This window comes from Ciconia boyciana, chromosome 3 (genome assembly GCF_034638445.1).
Source record: "Ciconia boyciana chromosome 3, ASM3463844v1, whole genome shotgun sequence".
Lineage (NCBI taxonomy): Eukaryota > Metazoa > Chordata > Aves > Ciconiiformes > Ciconiidae > Ciconia > Ciconia boyciana.
The window spans coordinates 104,508,905-104,525,491 of NC_132936.1; the positions used below are offsets into that span (position 1 = coordinate 104,508,905).

The 16,587-nt window shown below is 36.9% G+C and overlaps 1 protein-coding gene across 3 annotated transcripts in view; it reads left to right on the top strand.

Annotated features, from left to right (window-relative positions):
• The window catches only part of CENPF (centromere protein F), a 44,414-nt gene that overhangs the window by 17,090 nt on the left and 10,737 nt on the right, over positions 1-16,587 (top strand). For 2 of the 3 annotated variants that reach the window (XM_072856935.1, XM_072856937.1), the window contains exons 9-13: positions 1,998-2,126; positions 3,732-3,854; positions 7,578-7,713; positions 8,894-12,318; positions 13,924-16,224. In XM_072856935.1, the coding sequence (XP_072713036.1) occupies positions 1,998-2,126; positions 3,732-3,854; positions 7,578-7,713; positions 8,894-12,318; positions 13,924-16,224 (6,114 nt within the window). The remainder of the gene's footprint in view (positions 1-1,997; positions 2,127-3,731; positions 3,855-7,577; positions 7,714-8,893; positions 12,319-13,923; positions 16,225-16,587) is intronic. The other variant, XM_072856936.1, reaches the window with a different exon arrangement.

Genomic DNA, 16,587 nt, shown 5'->3' on the forward strand with positions numbered 1-16,587 from the left:
TGGAAAGGTGAGATTCATATCACCTTAATTCAGATATCTGAAATCTAGGTGTCAGTCTAAGCTTGTTACTTAGGCTTCTACTTTACTCTGCAGAGACAGAGGCACCTTCAGAAGGCAGGTTATTCCAGACACCTTAGATGTGGGTCTTCACTCTGGAGCTGGGTGTTTGCCTGCTGGTAATGGAAGGAGCCTCCACTTCTAGCTTAGGTGTGCATAACTAATTTTTTGACATCTAAAACTAGAGAAAGCACTTCTTTTGTTTTGAGCATTCACCTAAAGAAAGAAAGGTTTTCTGCAGTTTCTCTCTTATACTGTAACACGTAGGACTTAGCAGGGTCTTTTCAGTCCATCAGCTTTAGAAATAATTATTGGAATGCTTTGGGACATAATGATATTGAATTCATCCTTTCATTAATAAGGAGTGCACTAGGGTCCAAAGGGCCTCCTTGCATGAGCTCAGGAAATGCTCCTGACCAGAGGTTGGCAGAAGAGCTCTTTGGAGCTAATATGTACTTTACTCAGCATTAGTTACTAGTGCCAGTTACTGTGACACCCAGCTGGTGTCACACCTTTCCTTTCTAAATTGTATAGTGCTTCTGTCGTTCTGTCACCTTCTTGTGTGGGAATGCAGTTGCAGACTTATCTATATTGGGTTCTATGTAGAAAAATGCTAAATTTTATATATAAATATAGATATTTATATGTGCATATATAAAAACACACGCACATATATTAATATTGATCTTTCCGGGTTTTCTGTTTGAGAGTTCCACACTCATCCATACTTTCCCTGATAAAGAAGAGCTGTTTGTTTACTGTCCGTCTTATTGGTGTAGGAGGTGCTTGAACCTCTTGTGCTGTTTTTGCTCTCAAGCAGCATGTAAGGAGTGCTGGTATTATTTCACAGATATGACTGACTAAAATACACTGACTTGTGTGTAGGGGGTTCATACACCTGGGAGCCAGAGCCACATTGCAGAATATGTCAGCTCTAGTTCCTTCAATGTGAACATTTCTTTTCTTCTGGTGTTTTTTTGTTGTTGTTGTGTTTTTTCTTTCTTTTATTTTGTTTTGTTTCACTGGTGACAGTATGGTACTGTGTCTTTTAGTGAAGCAGCTTGCCTGTATGAAATGACTACACCTATACTCTAAAACCAATAAGAGAAGCACAAGAGTTTTATTGCCTTTTCCCCTTCGCAAGGATCTTAGAATTTGATAGTGGAGCATATTGCAACTTTTGCATAGTGATTATTGCTGATAAATATCCTGTTTTTTTCCTTCATTGCTTTTTATTACCCTCACACCTCTTACTGTTTTACATCCTAATAAATCTCTGAAATCTGTGCAGAATCAAAACTACAAGGTCCAAAGGCCTCATGAGAAGTGACAAGTACAGCTGTTTATCCTAATGGATGCCTACGTGGCATGTTGTAAGATCCACACAAAATGTATTGTCCTTCTACAGATTTCAGGAAGTCTGTTTTGGGAACGCTATTTTTTGTGCAGTTTTCATGACTGCTCTTGTAAGATCATCTTGTTGCTCAGTCCCATGCTAGGTATTATTCTAAGACTATTTTAAAATTTTCCTAGAAAAAAAAATCAACCCTATATTATGGTAAGTAAATAATAGCAGAGATGAATTTGTCCACTTGTAGTGAAATGTAATTCTTGTATGAAACTTATCTTTAAGATGAAGAATTTTAATACCATTACTTTCACTAGTTTTAGATTAATTCTTTTCCCCTTTTCTGTGATAGGAATGTGCTGTAATGGAGTTTTTAAGCAAATGACATAAATCAGGTTAGGGCCATTCTTGCCCATGTGACATTTGCAGCATGCATCAAAATTGTTTTTAAACTGTTGCTCACTGTGTAAGACAAGTGTCTCTGAGCAGACAGTATCTGCTAATGAAAACCAGTTGTTATTGCTCCAGTAACCAAAATAGAGACTTGTTGCAGTTATGTGTTTATTTCTTTGCTACTATACCACTTTTCTAGGAACTCTCTTGTCAGCAGCGTTCCTTACAAACGATGGATCAGCAGTGCAACCAGATAAGAAACAAACTGAATCAGGAGCTACAGCAAGCCAAAAATGACTTCAATGCTCTGCAGGCAGAATTTGACAAAGTAGGCTTTTTTATATTAAAATCTTCTACTAGAGCTGGTATTTAGTTGTCTCAGCAGTACTGCCTTAATTTAATTATACATAAAGCAAAGTATAATTAATGTGGGTACTTGTATTAATGTTTTGTACAGTTTGTATTAGGTGTTTTGTATTTACCATTTCTCACTGAAATACTGTGTATTTAAATGTGAATTACAGGCTTTTAAAAGTTTGGGGCTAGTCTACTTCCCACAGGGAAGGAGATATGAATGCAGAAGAACAGTGCAGATAAAATAAATCTGCTTGAGAGAGGAGCAGCTAAGGCTGATCACAAGAGACACCTTGCACAGAAAACATGCGGAGGTGCAGTTTGATGACAGAGCTAAACTGATCAATGGGTAGTTGCCCTTTGGAACAACAGCCCCATTTCATACACCCTGGCTATGCACTTCTGGTACTTCTTTTTTTAGCAGTGCTACCCCTCATGTGACCCTGCAGAGAGCTGATACAGGAGCTAAAAGAGCAAAGAAAAAATTATATAAACTAGCATATGTGTACATAGGCACAAGTGTTTGCTATCATTTTAACTCCCTGAAATGGTTCTCCACAAAATCAGATGAGTGTCAGGGCTTGTGTAAGGAGGAACATCAGTACGAAGGAGGTCTTCCACAGCGTTGGCAGCAACTAGCTATTAGAACACATTAGTTGTCACAAAACCCACAATTTTAAGGAAGTTAGAAAGCAGCACAAGCCTGAAGAGTGGGTGACCAGAAAAGAGGAATGTTTAAAAGCCTCAAAAAACTCTTGAGAGCAGCTATAAAGCAGCAGAGCTAATTGAATTTCTAAAAAGGGCCACAAGTTTTTGAAAGTTATATTGAGAAGCCCCATTAGCAGGCAGGCTGAACTGAAACAGCATTTTGAAAGCTGACAACAGCTTTCTTGCAGGCTTGTTTTATTTTAGAAATATAGCCATGGGAATACATTCAGTCAAATATTTTTCATGGAGGTTTCTTTATATGCATATTCTTTTGTATATGCTTATTGAAGAAATTGATTTCATAGAGAGAAAAATGGGTGCCTTTTAGTTCTTTCCCCAGGAAAGCTAATTTATTGCCTAATGACCTCAGAATAGACTTTTTTTTTCCTTTTTTGACCTCATAATGGCATTTCCTTCCTTTTTGATCTGGAGCATTGTGGGACTACTTTGAAAGAGCTAAAACCTCTTCAGTTTTTATAAAATCTGTGTCAATGGATCAGTAAGTCCAGTTATGATCCTAACTTTCTGATTCTTATAGCTTAGCAAAAAGGCTATTACATTCCCAATCTCAGTTGTATCCTACCGGTATCATTGTGGTGATGTAGCTGGAAGTTGGATGTATTAATCCAATTTCAGACAGTCCAGAAACATATGTATTTTTGAGACACAGCATCTTTCTGGTCAGAGGCAAAGGAGTGCAAAGGCAATAAGCAGCTATTTTCTAAACCACAGTAAAGCAACCTTGGGTTCATGGTGGGATAAAATAATGTAGTTTTATTTTGTAATAGAATGTTGGTGTTCAAGAATGGGAGTTTTTAAAAAAAATTATATATGCCTATGAATACAATGTCGATTTTCAACATTCTTACAGGTAACGGCAGTGAAACAATGCTTGGAACATGATACCAGTGATCTCACCCAGAAGCTGTGCAGAGCAGAGCAGGCTTTATTATCAGCCTGGGCTAAGGAAACTGATTTGACAAGAAGCTTTGAGGTAACCAATGCAGAGGAGTAGTTGATAGAATTAATAGCATAAATGTGCAATCTGTAAACACTAATACTGTCAAGCATTTACTCACATAAGCAATCTTTAAACACATTTATGGATTATCTTAATAACGTATCTTAGTTGTAACACAAAATGAGGTCTTTGCTAATGTCATGTAGATTAATGCAATTTGTGCAATTGGCTGGGTGGTTAGGATTCATTGCTGTAATGCTGCTGATACGGTTCTAGTTCACGTTGGACTTATCTTTTATCAAAAATAGGTTTTTGTTTCAAGAGATTCTTGCTTTTGGTCCTGAAATAAAAATGTATCAATGCTTGCCTGATTTTAGAAGTAAATTCTGGAATCATTGACTACTGCTTTGATGCACACTGCCAAGCTCAGTGATTTTGTACAAAGACTTACTAGATCCTCTTTTTTTTTAAAAAAAGGCATCTTTTTTAGAAGAAACACAGTCCAACAAATATACACTGCTGTAAAAACTTTCCCCCAAATGAAGATAATTTCAGAGAATTCTTTGGATCCTGCCATACTACCTCATATTCACACATGCAGAAATCTTTTCACTTTAATGTCTCCTTTGTCTTCTCAGTTATATTATTTTGCTTTGCTGGCAGTTCGAGCAGCTACACTTGAAATTGTTACAGTTGTGTCACTAGAGACCTCTCAATGCAAATTTTATCCTTATTTTGATAAGCAGAAGTAAAAAAGAAAGAGAGTTCAATACCTATGTAATCCATGTCACAGTTTGTTTTATTTAAACACTCTTATTTTACTTGTTGTTTGTTGTCATGAGCAGATATAAAATAATCTGGCATAATTTCTGCCAAAAATTTACCTGTCAAAATTCTGTGAACAAATTTAAAGTAAAATAGTGGGTTTTGTTCAGATCAGTACAAACATTAGTACAGCCTTAGTATATTGTGAAACTTTAGGTACATTCATGCTGGTAGATTACAATGTCTGGGAACATTCCCAGCTATTGGAATGTGACTATTTATACTGTTAATTGTTAGAACAGCACTTCACATGGCTTTGGCCCAGCTGACTAGTACTCTTTCATACAATTCCCAGGCACAGTTTGGGACTTCGCATGAGCCTGGGACCATTCCCAGCAGGCGGTTTGGTTAGAGCCACCTGTTTTGGAAGATAGAAGACTTTAGTGGTACAGATATGGGCTGTTCTGTGCCACTTGGCCTCGATGCCAGATAGTGGTTCTTGAAACCTATTTAGTAAATAAATGTAACTGGTGCCTTCCAGTGGTAAAGCTAATCAAGATAATTTTTGTTCTTCCAATGTATCCCAGAGGAGGAAAGCTTCCATCAAGCCTTCCATCAAGCTTCTGCACATTCTTAATGTAATCTTTCATATTTTTACACAAAAAAACGAAAGATAGTTTATATCAGATATTGTGGGCTCATGCCCTTTCTGGCTTTGAAATTAAGGAGTGAGGTTAGATTTGATACAGTTTTTTTGAGATCCCATTGTCAGAGAGCATCTAATTTGTGGAAATACCTTTTTTTCCCCTGCAAATTCTTCTGAGTGCTTCATTTTATCTACCGGTCTTGTATCCATCTTACTAGGCTGTAACTATAGTCAGATTTTTTTCTTCATATTTGTTTGTCTTGGTCAGACAATTGACCAGCTGGTGACAGTGATGTTGTATTAGAATGTGACCAATAAATTTATAAAGAAGCTTAATGTGGGGGAGATTGTAATACTTGAAGAGATCAGTAACACTACAGCTCTCTATCTTAAGACTTGCACATGAGAAGGCATGGTATATGTCAGCAGAACTTAGGGCATGGCCTGTCTTCCTCACTCTCATAAATAAGTATAATGCAAAAAATTACATCAAATTGTTTCAAAGTCTTGGAGGCTTTGTTGACAGTAGATTGTGTTTATAGCAAAAGAAAACAAGAGTGAGATTGGAATTTCTTTTCCTTTATTAAAGGGAAATTATTGCGGTCTTACACTAATGGTCTCACTACCCAGTGGAGAATACAGTTGTTTTCTTCTGGTTAATCCACTGCTGTGTTTGGTCCTTACTGTATAAGACTGGTGTTACAAAAAAGTTGCAAAACAGATAAACTTGTGAGGCATACAGGATATGCTTAGTCTAAGGACTACTAAGCTTTGCAATGGTGATACCTCAATAGCATATCAGTTCTGGCATCTTAGCACATGGTTTACATTTTGATGGTGCAAGCAAGCCCATAACTAGTCTTGGAAAAATTGGTCAGTCAGTCCCTAAACTGCTCATAAGCCTGCCCTGTGAAGAGTTTCTCCAGAATAATAGTACTACCTGTATATAGGTTCTGGAGTTTGCTTTGGTTTGGTTTTTGCTTTTTCAAGGGACAATTGCAGAATGGCTAACTTGAGTAATACAATGTACAAGTAGAATCAATAACTGGATTGAAACCAAATTGACTATTTTGCTTATAGCTTTGGAAAGTGTAAATGGCTAGTTACTATCAGGTACTTAGTCCATTAAATTATGGGTTCCTGGGTTTTGCTGAGTGCTGCTTATTGGGAATGTTTGCACCAAATCAAAATAATTGGACCTTTCAGCCATTTTAATTTCTTAAACTTGTCTGATTTTCTTTCTGTAGATCACCCTAGATTTTCTAATTAACAAGCTTGTTTAGTTTGTGTTCTTGTATTGCATCTGCATATGGTGCTTTGAATGCAAGAAGTTTGAACATTTGTACTTCTTTGTAAAATTATTGTTAAGATTACTAGAAAACTTTCTTCACTGAAACTTATATGTGACTGGATTTTTTTTTTTAAACTGTGGGTAGGGAAGGCTATGAGTAGAAGGGAAGGTAACTGTTAGTGACAGTGATAATTTTAATCATGTTCTGAGGGTGATTTATTCATATTGTTGCAAAACCAAGCCTGCCACACCAGCAAGCTTTTAATTTTTTTCATCCAGACCTTTCCATTTCTTGAGCTTGCCTTTTGTGAATTGCTGCCCATCTGCTAGCAGTAAATGGATGAATAATTGATGGCCTGTTTCCAATTGGGCCATGCCAGTTCCATGCCATCTGTTGTCCAGCAGCACAGGAGTTTGGAGAAAAAGGATTAGTTTCCTTAAAAGAACTTTTATTTGGCTTCCTAGATGCAATGTAGTTACATAGTATTGTTTGTGTTTTGTTTTGGTTTTTTTAAATTCAATTTATTTGGAAGAAAATACTCTCGATGGCAAAACAACCCTCTGAAAGAGTAAGCACTTCTAAATAAAATTTGACCAGTGTTGCCATGATGATGATGTTCAGTGGAAAGAGAACGTGTCCCTACATGAGATGATAGGTAAAATCTGATCTATAAATTTCTTGTTAATTTTGATGCCATTGCAGGGATTTGTTTCTGTTGTTGCTTTGGGAAAGTAGCCTAACTTCATCAACTCAGATTTTGTAGGGTATGTCTTGTCCTGTCTCGATCTGTTTGGAACAGGTCATGTGGAGCTGTTTGCTCTATGCAAACAAGGGGCATGCTAACTATGTCAACTGACAGCATCTCTCAGATGCTGTCAACTAGTTAAGAATAGTTCAGCTTATGTTCCCAAGCAGTGCTTAGGAACCTAGGCATAGCTGCCCAAAGCCTTAATAGGACTTAATGGAATATCTTTCTTTTGATTTAAATGAACTGAATTCTTTGATATTCTTGGCAATTCACATGAAATATGGTCTTATTTGGTTTTGTTTTAGGAAGTGAAGCAGGAGAAAAACCTTCTTGACTGTCAACTTGAAAAAAAATTGCAAGAGATCCACCAACTTGAAGAAGAGCTAAATACCATCAAGCAGTCTCTAAAGCAGAGCCAGAATTTTGCAGAAGAGATGAAAAGTGAGTTAGATATTTAAATTTGCAGAACTCCTGTTGCATGTTTAATGATGTATGTTTCCTGGAATCCTGTAAGTTTCATTGTGAATTAAGTAAAAAGGTTTCCACTGTGGGATATGATTAGTGTTTTTAACCAACATTTTTTCCTAAATGGAAATGAATTTTTGTCTATGAAGATATACAGTTCTTGAAGATACACAATTTTGAAATTAATCAAAGTGCACTGAACTTATCAGCAAACTGAATTCCATAGAATGTATTTAAACCAGAAAAGTTTTGTTTTGTAATTCTTTTATGTGTTTCACAGAGTTGGTTGGTTTTTTGTTTGTTTTTTAAAAAAAAGGTAGGAAAACGTTGCATAACCACCGATAGTTGAGTCTTGCTTGCAGTGTTTGTTTCTAATTGAGAACACAGTTTTTCAGGAATTGAGTTGAAATATACCTTGTAGTTCTGCTGGATCTGACTGAAAAAGGGGGATAGATTCCCACGCATTTCTGTGCATCCCACTCGTTTCTGTGCATCCATCAAACTTCATGTAAGATTTCAAAAGGAAGCTTTTGAATTTGATTCTGTTCTCCTTAAAATTAATGACCAAACTTTTAATTGCCTTTCAACTGATGATTTGCCTTTGATCGTATAGAAAATTTGCAGCCTTTACCAGCTACCTAGTGGAACGTAATGCCTTCCCCTGTCCTGTACTTATCCTTGGTGGTTCTTAGTCTGTTCCTATCAAGGCAGGGAAACAATGATGACAACTTGGAAAATGACTGTGTAGAATTAGACATTCTTTGGCAGAAACTGAGCATAAGACTGACCCACAAGAAGGTCATACTGGAATGAGACCTGTCCAAAAAAAAAAAGGCAGTGCCACTTCATATAAAAATTTGGTGAAAGTGAGACACAGAAACAACAGGTAGTTATGCCTGAGAAGTAAGGACTGACCAGCTTGGAGTGCAGAGTTGTATCAGACTGCAGAGTGGAAAGTTGACAATGTCTATGAGTACATAGTGTCTGATAGCCTAAGGTGATATCAACAATCCTTTATCCAGTGATATAACTTGAGAGTAATGCTTTGCACTAGAATGCAAATTGAAAATAGTAAATCATAACATTTCATCTAGAAAATTATCAGTAGAATTGCCAGTATTGACCGGCAAAGATTTGATGGTGTTTTCTTTTACAGCTAAGAATACTTTTCAGGAAGCAGAGCTAAAGTTACTGGAAGAGAAATTTGAAAAGCAAGAGAGCTCCCTTTCTCTGGAGAAGCTGAAAATAGCTTTAGCTGACATGGAAAAGCAACAAGATTCTACCCAAGACCTGCTCAAGGAAAAAGATAATCATATTAAAGAACAAAACTGTAAAATAAGTAAAATGGAGGAGCAATTAGAAGCTTTGCAGAGGCTCCTTGGATTAAAGCAGAGAGAATGTGAAGAATTGCAAAAAGAGGCTACTGCTTTTTCTCAATGGAAAAATGAAAATGATCATCTTATAAATAAACTTAAATCTGAAAAGCAAGGTATGCTGACTAATATTAATGAGTTGGAGAGTTCCCTTCAAAGTCAGCAAATCAAAAATCATGAGCATAGTGAGAAACTCAGAATGATGGAAACTGAAAGTGACAGGAAAAGCACAGAGATTAGAGAACTTAAAAACATGCTGGAATGTCAAAGTGCAGAATTAGAAGAACAAAAAAAAGCTTTTGATGAACTTCAGTGGAAAGCAGAATGTTCTGATAAACAGTACTGTAAAGAGATAGAAAATATGTCCTGTAAAATATTCCAGCTTACCAACCAAGTTGGTGAACTAGAAGAAAAGTTACAGTCAGCAGCAAGTGAAGGACTGCAAAGGGAGCAATGTTATCATGACCTGCTTGGTGAATATGAAAAAATCTGTTGTCTTGTAAAAGGAAAAGATACCTCAGAAATGACAGAAGATGGAGAAGTTAATTTACAAAGTGGTCAGGATAAAACTGCTGTAGATAATATGCAACTTGCAGCAAATAACTCCATTGCTGAGGATCACAGATGTGCAAGACCTCTTCTAGAAGCAGGAAAAACTAAGGATCTGTCCATTTTACAAGATCACATCTCTTCTCTTGAGTTTTCCTTAGTGGCTCAAAAGCAGATGAATTCAAATCAGCAACAGCAGTATGAAGAAAGATTATTTAATGTAGAACAGATGCATGAAAGCTTCGTGACAGAAACTAAACAGCACATTAGTAACTTGCAAGTGGATATTTCAGCACGTCAGAAATTAGTTGAAAAAACTTTAGCTATTCTTGAGGAAAAGGACATGCAACTGCAAACTCTGAATGAAAGATTAGAAAACCAGCAAGCTGAGCTTCAGGATTTAAAGATCAATAATAAAGTGCTTGAGGATTCACTAAGACAGCTGAAGCTCATGTCTGGAATATGGGATTCGGAGAAGGAGGACATGTCTTCAATGATTTGCTCATATAGCAAAAAAATTGAGGAACTTACTGAAGAAAATGCAGCCCTTAGGGATTTAAGCAGAGCTTTAGAGAAAGAACAAATAACTTTACTCGAAGCAAATAAAAATATTTCTGATAGTTTAAAGGAAAGAGAAGAAATCATTTCTGACATGGCTGGAAAACACAAGGAGGAAAGACAACATATTGAATCAAGAACTGAAGAAATCAAAACAGAGCTTGAAGTTTTGCAAGCAAAGTATAAATCGGTGGAAGAAGAAAATGCAAACATGATGAGCATTCTGAGAGAGCAGACAATTGAATTTGAGGAAAAGAAAGCAAAATTAGAGCAAGAGAAACAGGTATTTAGTGAGAATAAAGATATCTTACGTAAGCTAATAGCCTCAGAAGAAATAAAAAAGGATTTGGTTCAAGAACTTCAGCAACTGCAGTCAGAATTTTCCAATATCCAACATGTGCCTTCTACAGAGCTTGACTGTTTAGGACAGGAAATGTTAAATGTCAGGGCAACACAAAATACAATGCCAGAGAAATGTGGTATTGTATTTCAAGACAAGGAGCAATTGGGGAAGGAACTAGAAACAAAAAGTGAAAGTCTAATGTGTGATGTTAGTTGTGAATGGAGACTCCATTCAGAACAGTTGAGGAAGTCCATGGAAGAAAAGCATGCTGAGCTGAATAAATACCAAGTTAAACTTGAGCTTCTTCAAATGGATTTTGAGGACAGAGAACTCTCCCTAGAGAACTACAGGTTAGAAGTGATGCAACTGGAGACCGCTTTAAAAAGCGTGGAAGTAGAACTAGAGAAAAGTGTGAGAGAGAAAGAGAGACTGCAGCAAGAACTACTGTCTGTTAAAGAATTGAAAACTTCCGATTCTCTGCTTGCAGTATTAGATGAAGATGGCCACTCATTGGAGTGTAATTATGATAGTGTTTCCCAGAATTGTGGCAAAAGAGGAATGGATAAAAGTTATTCATCGGTCTTGCTAGCATCCTCTTTGCAGGTAACGATAAACAATCTGAGTGAACTCGAGAAAATGTGTGAGAAGTTGCAGAGTGAGAACATTGTATTAGCCTCTGGATTTAAAGACTCAAAAAACAATGGCATCACAGGTATTAATAAAGTGGTAGAGGAGAAAGAGAACATAATGAATGCAGATAAAAATTTAAAAGCGGAGAAAGCTATTTTTCCAGATGAACTTATGGATCAAAGTAATAACAGTGATCTGAGAATGTATTTTGATAATAAGGAAATGTCCTTCAGACTTAAAGAATGCAGTACTGGACCCAGTTCTGACTACGAAGATTTAAAATTGTCCAGCAAAGAAGTTAAAATATGCTTTGCTGAAGTAAGAGAGAAACTTTTGTCTTTCCAGAATGAACATATAAAATTATATGAACAACACTGCAGTATGAGCTCAAAGATATCTGAGCTACAGTCTTGTATTGAAATACTGAAGGCAGAAAATTCTGCACTGTCGACAAGTCTGAGCAATGCTCATGTAGATTCAGTGAGAGTGCCACAATCTTCTAGCCAAAATGACACGCTGTCTAAATTAGATGAAACTAAGTCCGTGGCTTCTTCCTCGGATCTTTTTGAAAGCCCCTGTTTTATAGAATTAAGTGAGGTGGTTGATTCTTGTAACAGTGGTATGTCCAAATGGGCAGAGGAAATGAATCAGCCGGACAGTTCTGCAGAAATAAATCCAGAAGTTGCAACAAGAGTTTTGGTTGAAAACTATCATTATGATCACAAATTGGACTCTGTTAGAGAGCCCAGGAGCGTTACTCCTAGAAAATCTAACCTTGAGAGTAGAATTGAAGAACTTCAGATGCTGTGTCAGACATATGAGAAGGCCATCAAGGTGCTCGAAGACCAATTTCACATTCAAGAGAGTATGAAAAATGAAGAAATACAAGAGCTGAGAAAAGTTATACTTTCTGAAAGAAAAGAAATAGATCATCTCAAACAGCAAAATCTATCTGACAAGGAAGAATGGCAGCACAAACTGAATAACATGACTATGGAGATGGAGTGCAAACTGGCAGCAGAAAGAAAACAAACGGAGAATCTGTCTTTGGAGCTGGAAGCAGCACGACTCCAACTACAAGTCCTTGATTTAAGTTCTCATTCACTGCTGTGCACGGATGTTGAAAATGTAAGTAATTACTGTCATGTAAATCAGTTTTATGTAAATCCTTTTTTATGGTAAGCCAAATTTAAATTTTGAAATTGAATGTATTTAAAATTGTGTCCCACAGAAGCGGTACTGTTCTTTAGAGAAAGTAGAAAAATAATCTGTACCTTGAATTCTGGTTTATGCATCACAGAGATAATGAGAAATAACAAATGATGACAAACCCAACAAGTTTAGTCTATTAGAGTTGTGTAATACTTTGCGCTACTTTCTTGGTTTTTCTTCAGGTCTGTGTCAGTGTGGATCCTGCTGTGTTAGTGAATGTGCATGCACTGTATGTATCTGTACTGCGCTTACAAGCTTAGATCTCTGATTTAACAGAGTCGGTTAAAGATGCACACAATTCCCATGTCCCTTCGTGGGACAAGCAAACTAGGACTGCTTCCACACCTCTAATTCCTTTCAGCACCATCAACAGCAGAACAGAACGAGTTGGTAGCAGAACAGTTAATTTTCATTTCAGCCTGAATTCCTTCAAAATACCTAAGGGAACAAGAAATTTGGGAGTCAGCTCTGTGGTTTTTTTCAGTGCTGTAGGTGACATGCAACCAGTGAACTAGATTTTGCTGCTCCTTGTAAGGAGTGGCAGAATCAAAACTTCACTTAGACTGGAGGAAAACTAGTTTAATTCTTGCATACAGTGTATCAGACTAATTCCCCTTAAAGATAAATCTAACAGGTGCATTTTCTGCATGTGAGAGTTCCAGTTTTGACCCTTAAGTTCTGTGCAAGTGGCCTCCAGTGCCCAGTCAACACAGACTCAGAAATTAAAGTTTAACACTGTTGTCACCGTCAGAGCACCTTGAAGCTCTACATTTTGGCCAACTATGCAACACTGAGCAACTTGCAGAGAAGTAGTTCCTTGCAGAGAAGAAAATCTTTCACTTCTATGTGTTGCTTACAATTCACATAGAGCATCCACACTGATACATAGACACTTGAAGAAAGAAATATGGTTCCTTACCACACATAGCTGGAGCTGTTTTAAGATGAAGTACTCAATACAGATCATTCAGGTGCTGCCTTCAGACCCAGTTGTTTTTTTGAGTCCTCAAGTTTTGAAGTTAGTCATTTTTATTATTTAAAATGAGAGCATCAGGTAGTGCCAAATGTAAGCCCAGCTCTGACAGACAGTGGTGATTTGGAAAAGGGATTGTTTGAGGATATGGGCTTGTGTCCCTTGAAGACTCTCTGCTGTCTAATGGAAGGTGAGCAGTAAACCTTTCCCCCATTAGTGATACAAATAATTTTTCACTTTGTCATGTAGACACCTATTTTCCCAAAATACGGAGGCATGTGGTATCTTTGCACTTAGTCTTTCAGTAAATTTGGCTGAAATGTCTCCCTCAGTATCTTTAAAACCTTTTGGCCAAAGATGCATGTGTGTATAAATAAGTGTAAATCCTTTCTATAAGAAAGCAGATTCTGAAGTAGAAAAGGATGCTATCTATTTATTTCGCATAAAAGGAGGAGCTTTAGTAGTTTAAGAAAACTCACCTTGGTTTTTTGTTATATATATTCTTTTTCTTTTCTTTTTTTTAACGGATTGATTCTTAACCCTTGCAGAACGCTGAACAAGGAAACAATAGTCCTTTTCAATTGGGAGTGCCTCTTGAAATCTCAGCACTGAAAAGCAATAAACCTAAACTAATCCCCATTGAGAAAATGGCTGTAGGAGATACCACTGTGTGTGAAAATGTAGCTGAGACCACTGAAGCAAGATTAATGGAAGATCATACTGAGAAGATTTCTGGGGAACACGAGCGTAGAAATATGTCAGGAAAAATAACCAGCCCTTCAGACCATGCCAGTGCCTTGTCATTTTCCAATAGTAGTATGGTTTTGAGTGCAGGGGATTTCTATGAAAATCAAATAACCACTGAAACACTTCAGGAGGAGGCAAAACAACAGACTGCTGAAAATTTGAAGTTGATCTATGAGACAGAAGGAAGCCATAAACATGTTGATTTACTAATGAAAATTGAGCAATTAAACTCAGAGCTGAACTTTCAGAATGCACAATTAACTCCAAAGAGCTCAGCTTTTGCAGAACTGGAGGAAGCCACTGTAGTTGTTAAGGAAGAAAACTGTGACATAAAGGAAAAACTGGAATCAGTCTCTGTCAATAAGCAGCAATTATCTCTTAGAGTAGTCTTGTTAGAAAAAGAACCCGAGAACATAAAGTCTGAGCTAGAGATATATAAAGGTAGATTGTCTAATGCAGCAGACACATTGGATGATGTAGAAATGACCAAGAGAGATTGTAATGAACAATTTCTTGCAGCTGAAAATGAACAGAGAAGTCCAAAATCTGAGCAAGTTAATATTGAGAAGCATGCCTTGTTCACAGAGCATGATATTGAAATGCTTCAGGCAAAATGTCAGCAATTGGAAAGGGAGAGGAAAGTTAACCTGAAAACTATTTCTAGCTTTCAAGAGCACCTTGTTTCAGTCACAGCTGAGAGAAACCATATTACCCAAGAACTGAGTATTTTGTCTGAAAATAAAAAAGAACTGGATCAGAAGTATCAGAAGCTACAAGAGAAATTAAAAGAGCTAGAGTCAACTGAGGTGGATTCTACTGAATTCATTGGAAGGTTAGAGGGTGAAGTGAGGATACAAACAAATCTGCTTGAGACTGCAAAATCTGATGTAAATCAATTATCAAATGAAAAAGATCATCTTCTGCAGAAGCTGCAAAGTTTGGAAAATGATGCTGTGTCTTTCACCTTAGAAAAAGGAAAACTCCAAAATGAAGCAGCAGATTTGAAGAAGGAGAAGGAGCTGATTGTAAGAGAGCTGGAAATGATGCAGAGTAAATTAAGTTCATCAGAAATGGAAAATTCAAAGCTTTCCAGATCTTTGGAAGGCTTGTTAATGGAAAAAGGTGAACTTGCTGCTAGGCTCAGCTCAGCACAGAAAGAAGTAGACCAAATGAGATACGGAATTGAGAAGCTGAAAGTAAAAATTGAATCCGATGAGAAGAAAAAACACCAAGTTGCTGAAAAGCTGAAAGAGAGTGAACGGAAAGCTGACTCCCTTCTGGATAAAATAGAGAGACTTGAAAGAGAATTGGAGATGTCAGAGAAAAATCTAGAAGATGCAGTTATTCAGTCGGAGACTGCTAAAGCAGAGGCAGAAACATTAGCAATGGAGATGGAAGAGATGACTGAAAAGCTGAAATGTTTTAACTTACAAATTGATGTCCTCACATCACAAAAAGAGTGTTTGGCTAAGGATTTAAAAGAAAAGCAAGAAAGAATCCTTGAACTAGAGTCTTCAAATTTGACTACAGCAAAACTGTTAGAAGAAAAGGAGGAAGAAAAGATGCAAATCAAGGATGAGTTTGAAAATACTGTGGTATTGCTGAAATCTGAGCTCAAAGATATAAGTGAGAAATTAGAGTTTTCTTGCAAGGAGGAAGCAGATGCTAGAGCAAAAGAGCAAGTCTTGATTAGTCAGGTGGCTTGTCTTGAGCAAGATAAAACAATACTATTAAAGGAATGTCAGGAAATAAAAACCGAAAATATCAAATTGGATCAAACGAGGGAAGTACTTGTTCAAGAATTGATGGATTGTAAACAAAAACTCGATGCAAAGGTGCAGGAAAATGGTGCTCTTCAAAAGCATGTGAAAGAAACAGAGGAGCTATCTTTACAGCTGACACACAAGCAATATGAGTATGAATGTTGGCACCAGGAAAAAAAAAGGCTGCAGAATTTGATTGCTGAGTTGAAACTGAAGGAGCAACGTTTTTCTGATAATGAAACCTTTCCGGATATCCTGAATGTTCTAAAAATGTCTTATAAGGACCTTGAGAAGGAACTGGAATCTACGCTTTGTGAAAAGAGCACTTTATGTAAAAAGGTAATACCATTTCCATTAGGGTAGAGTTCCCTTTTTAGGAGTGAGGATAAAGTGTCCTCTGGGCTTACGACTTCCTTAAAAAATTATATCTTAAAATTACTTTAACCTCAGACTCTTACAGTAAGCATCCTATTTTTAAAATTATGTTTTCAATGCAATCATGAGTTTGCATTGAAGTTACAGAGCTGGAAAGCACGACATTGTTTTGTGTAGGATGAATGGGAAGGTTGCTTGAAAGTAGGCATAGAAGTTTAAGTAATCAAATAATGCAGGATAGTTTCCTCTTTCCTGTAGAAGAAAAAGAGGAAAGACAAATTAGTATTCGGTGAGTGAGTTTTTATATCAAGAATAAGTACTTTGGGA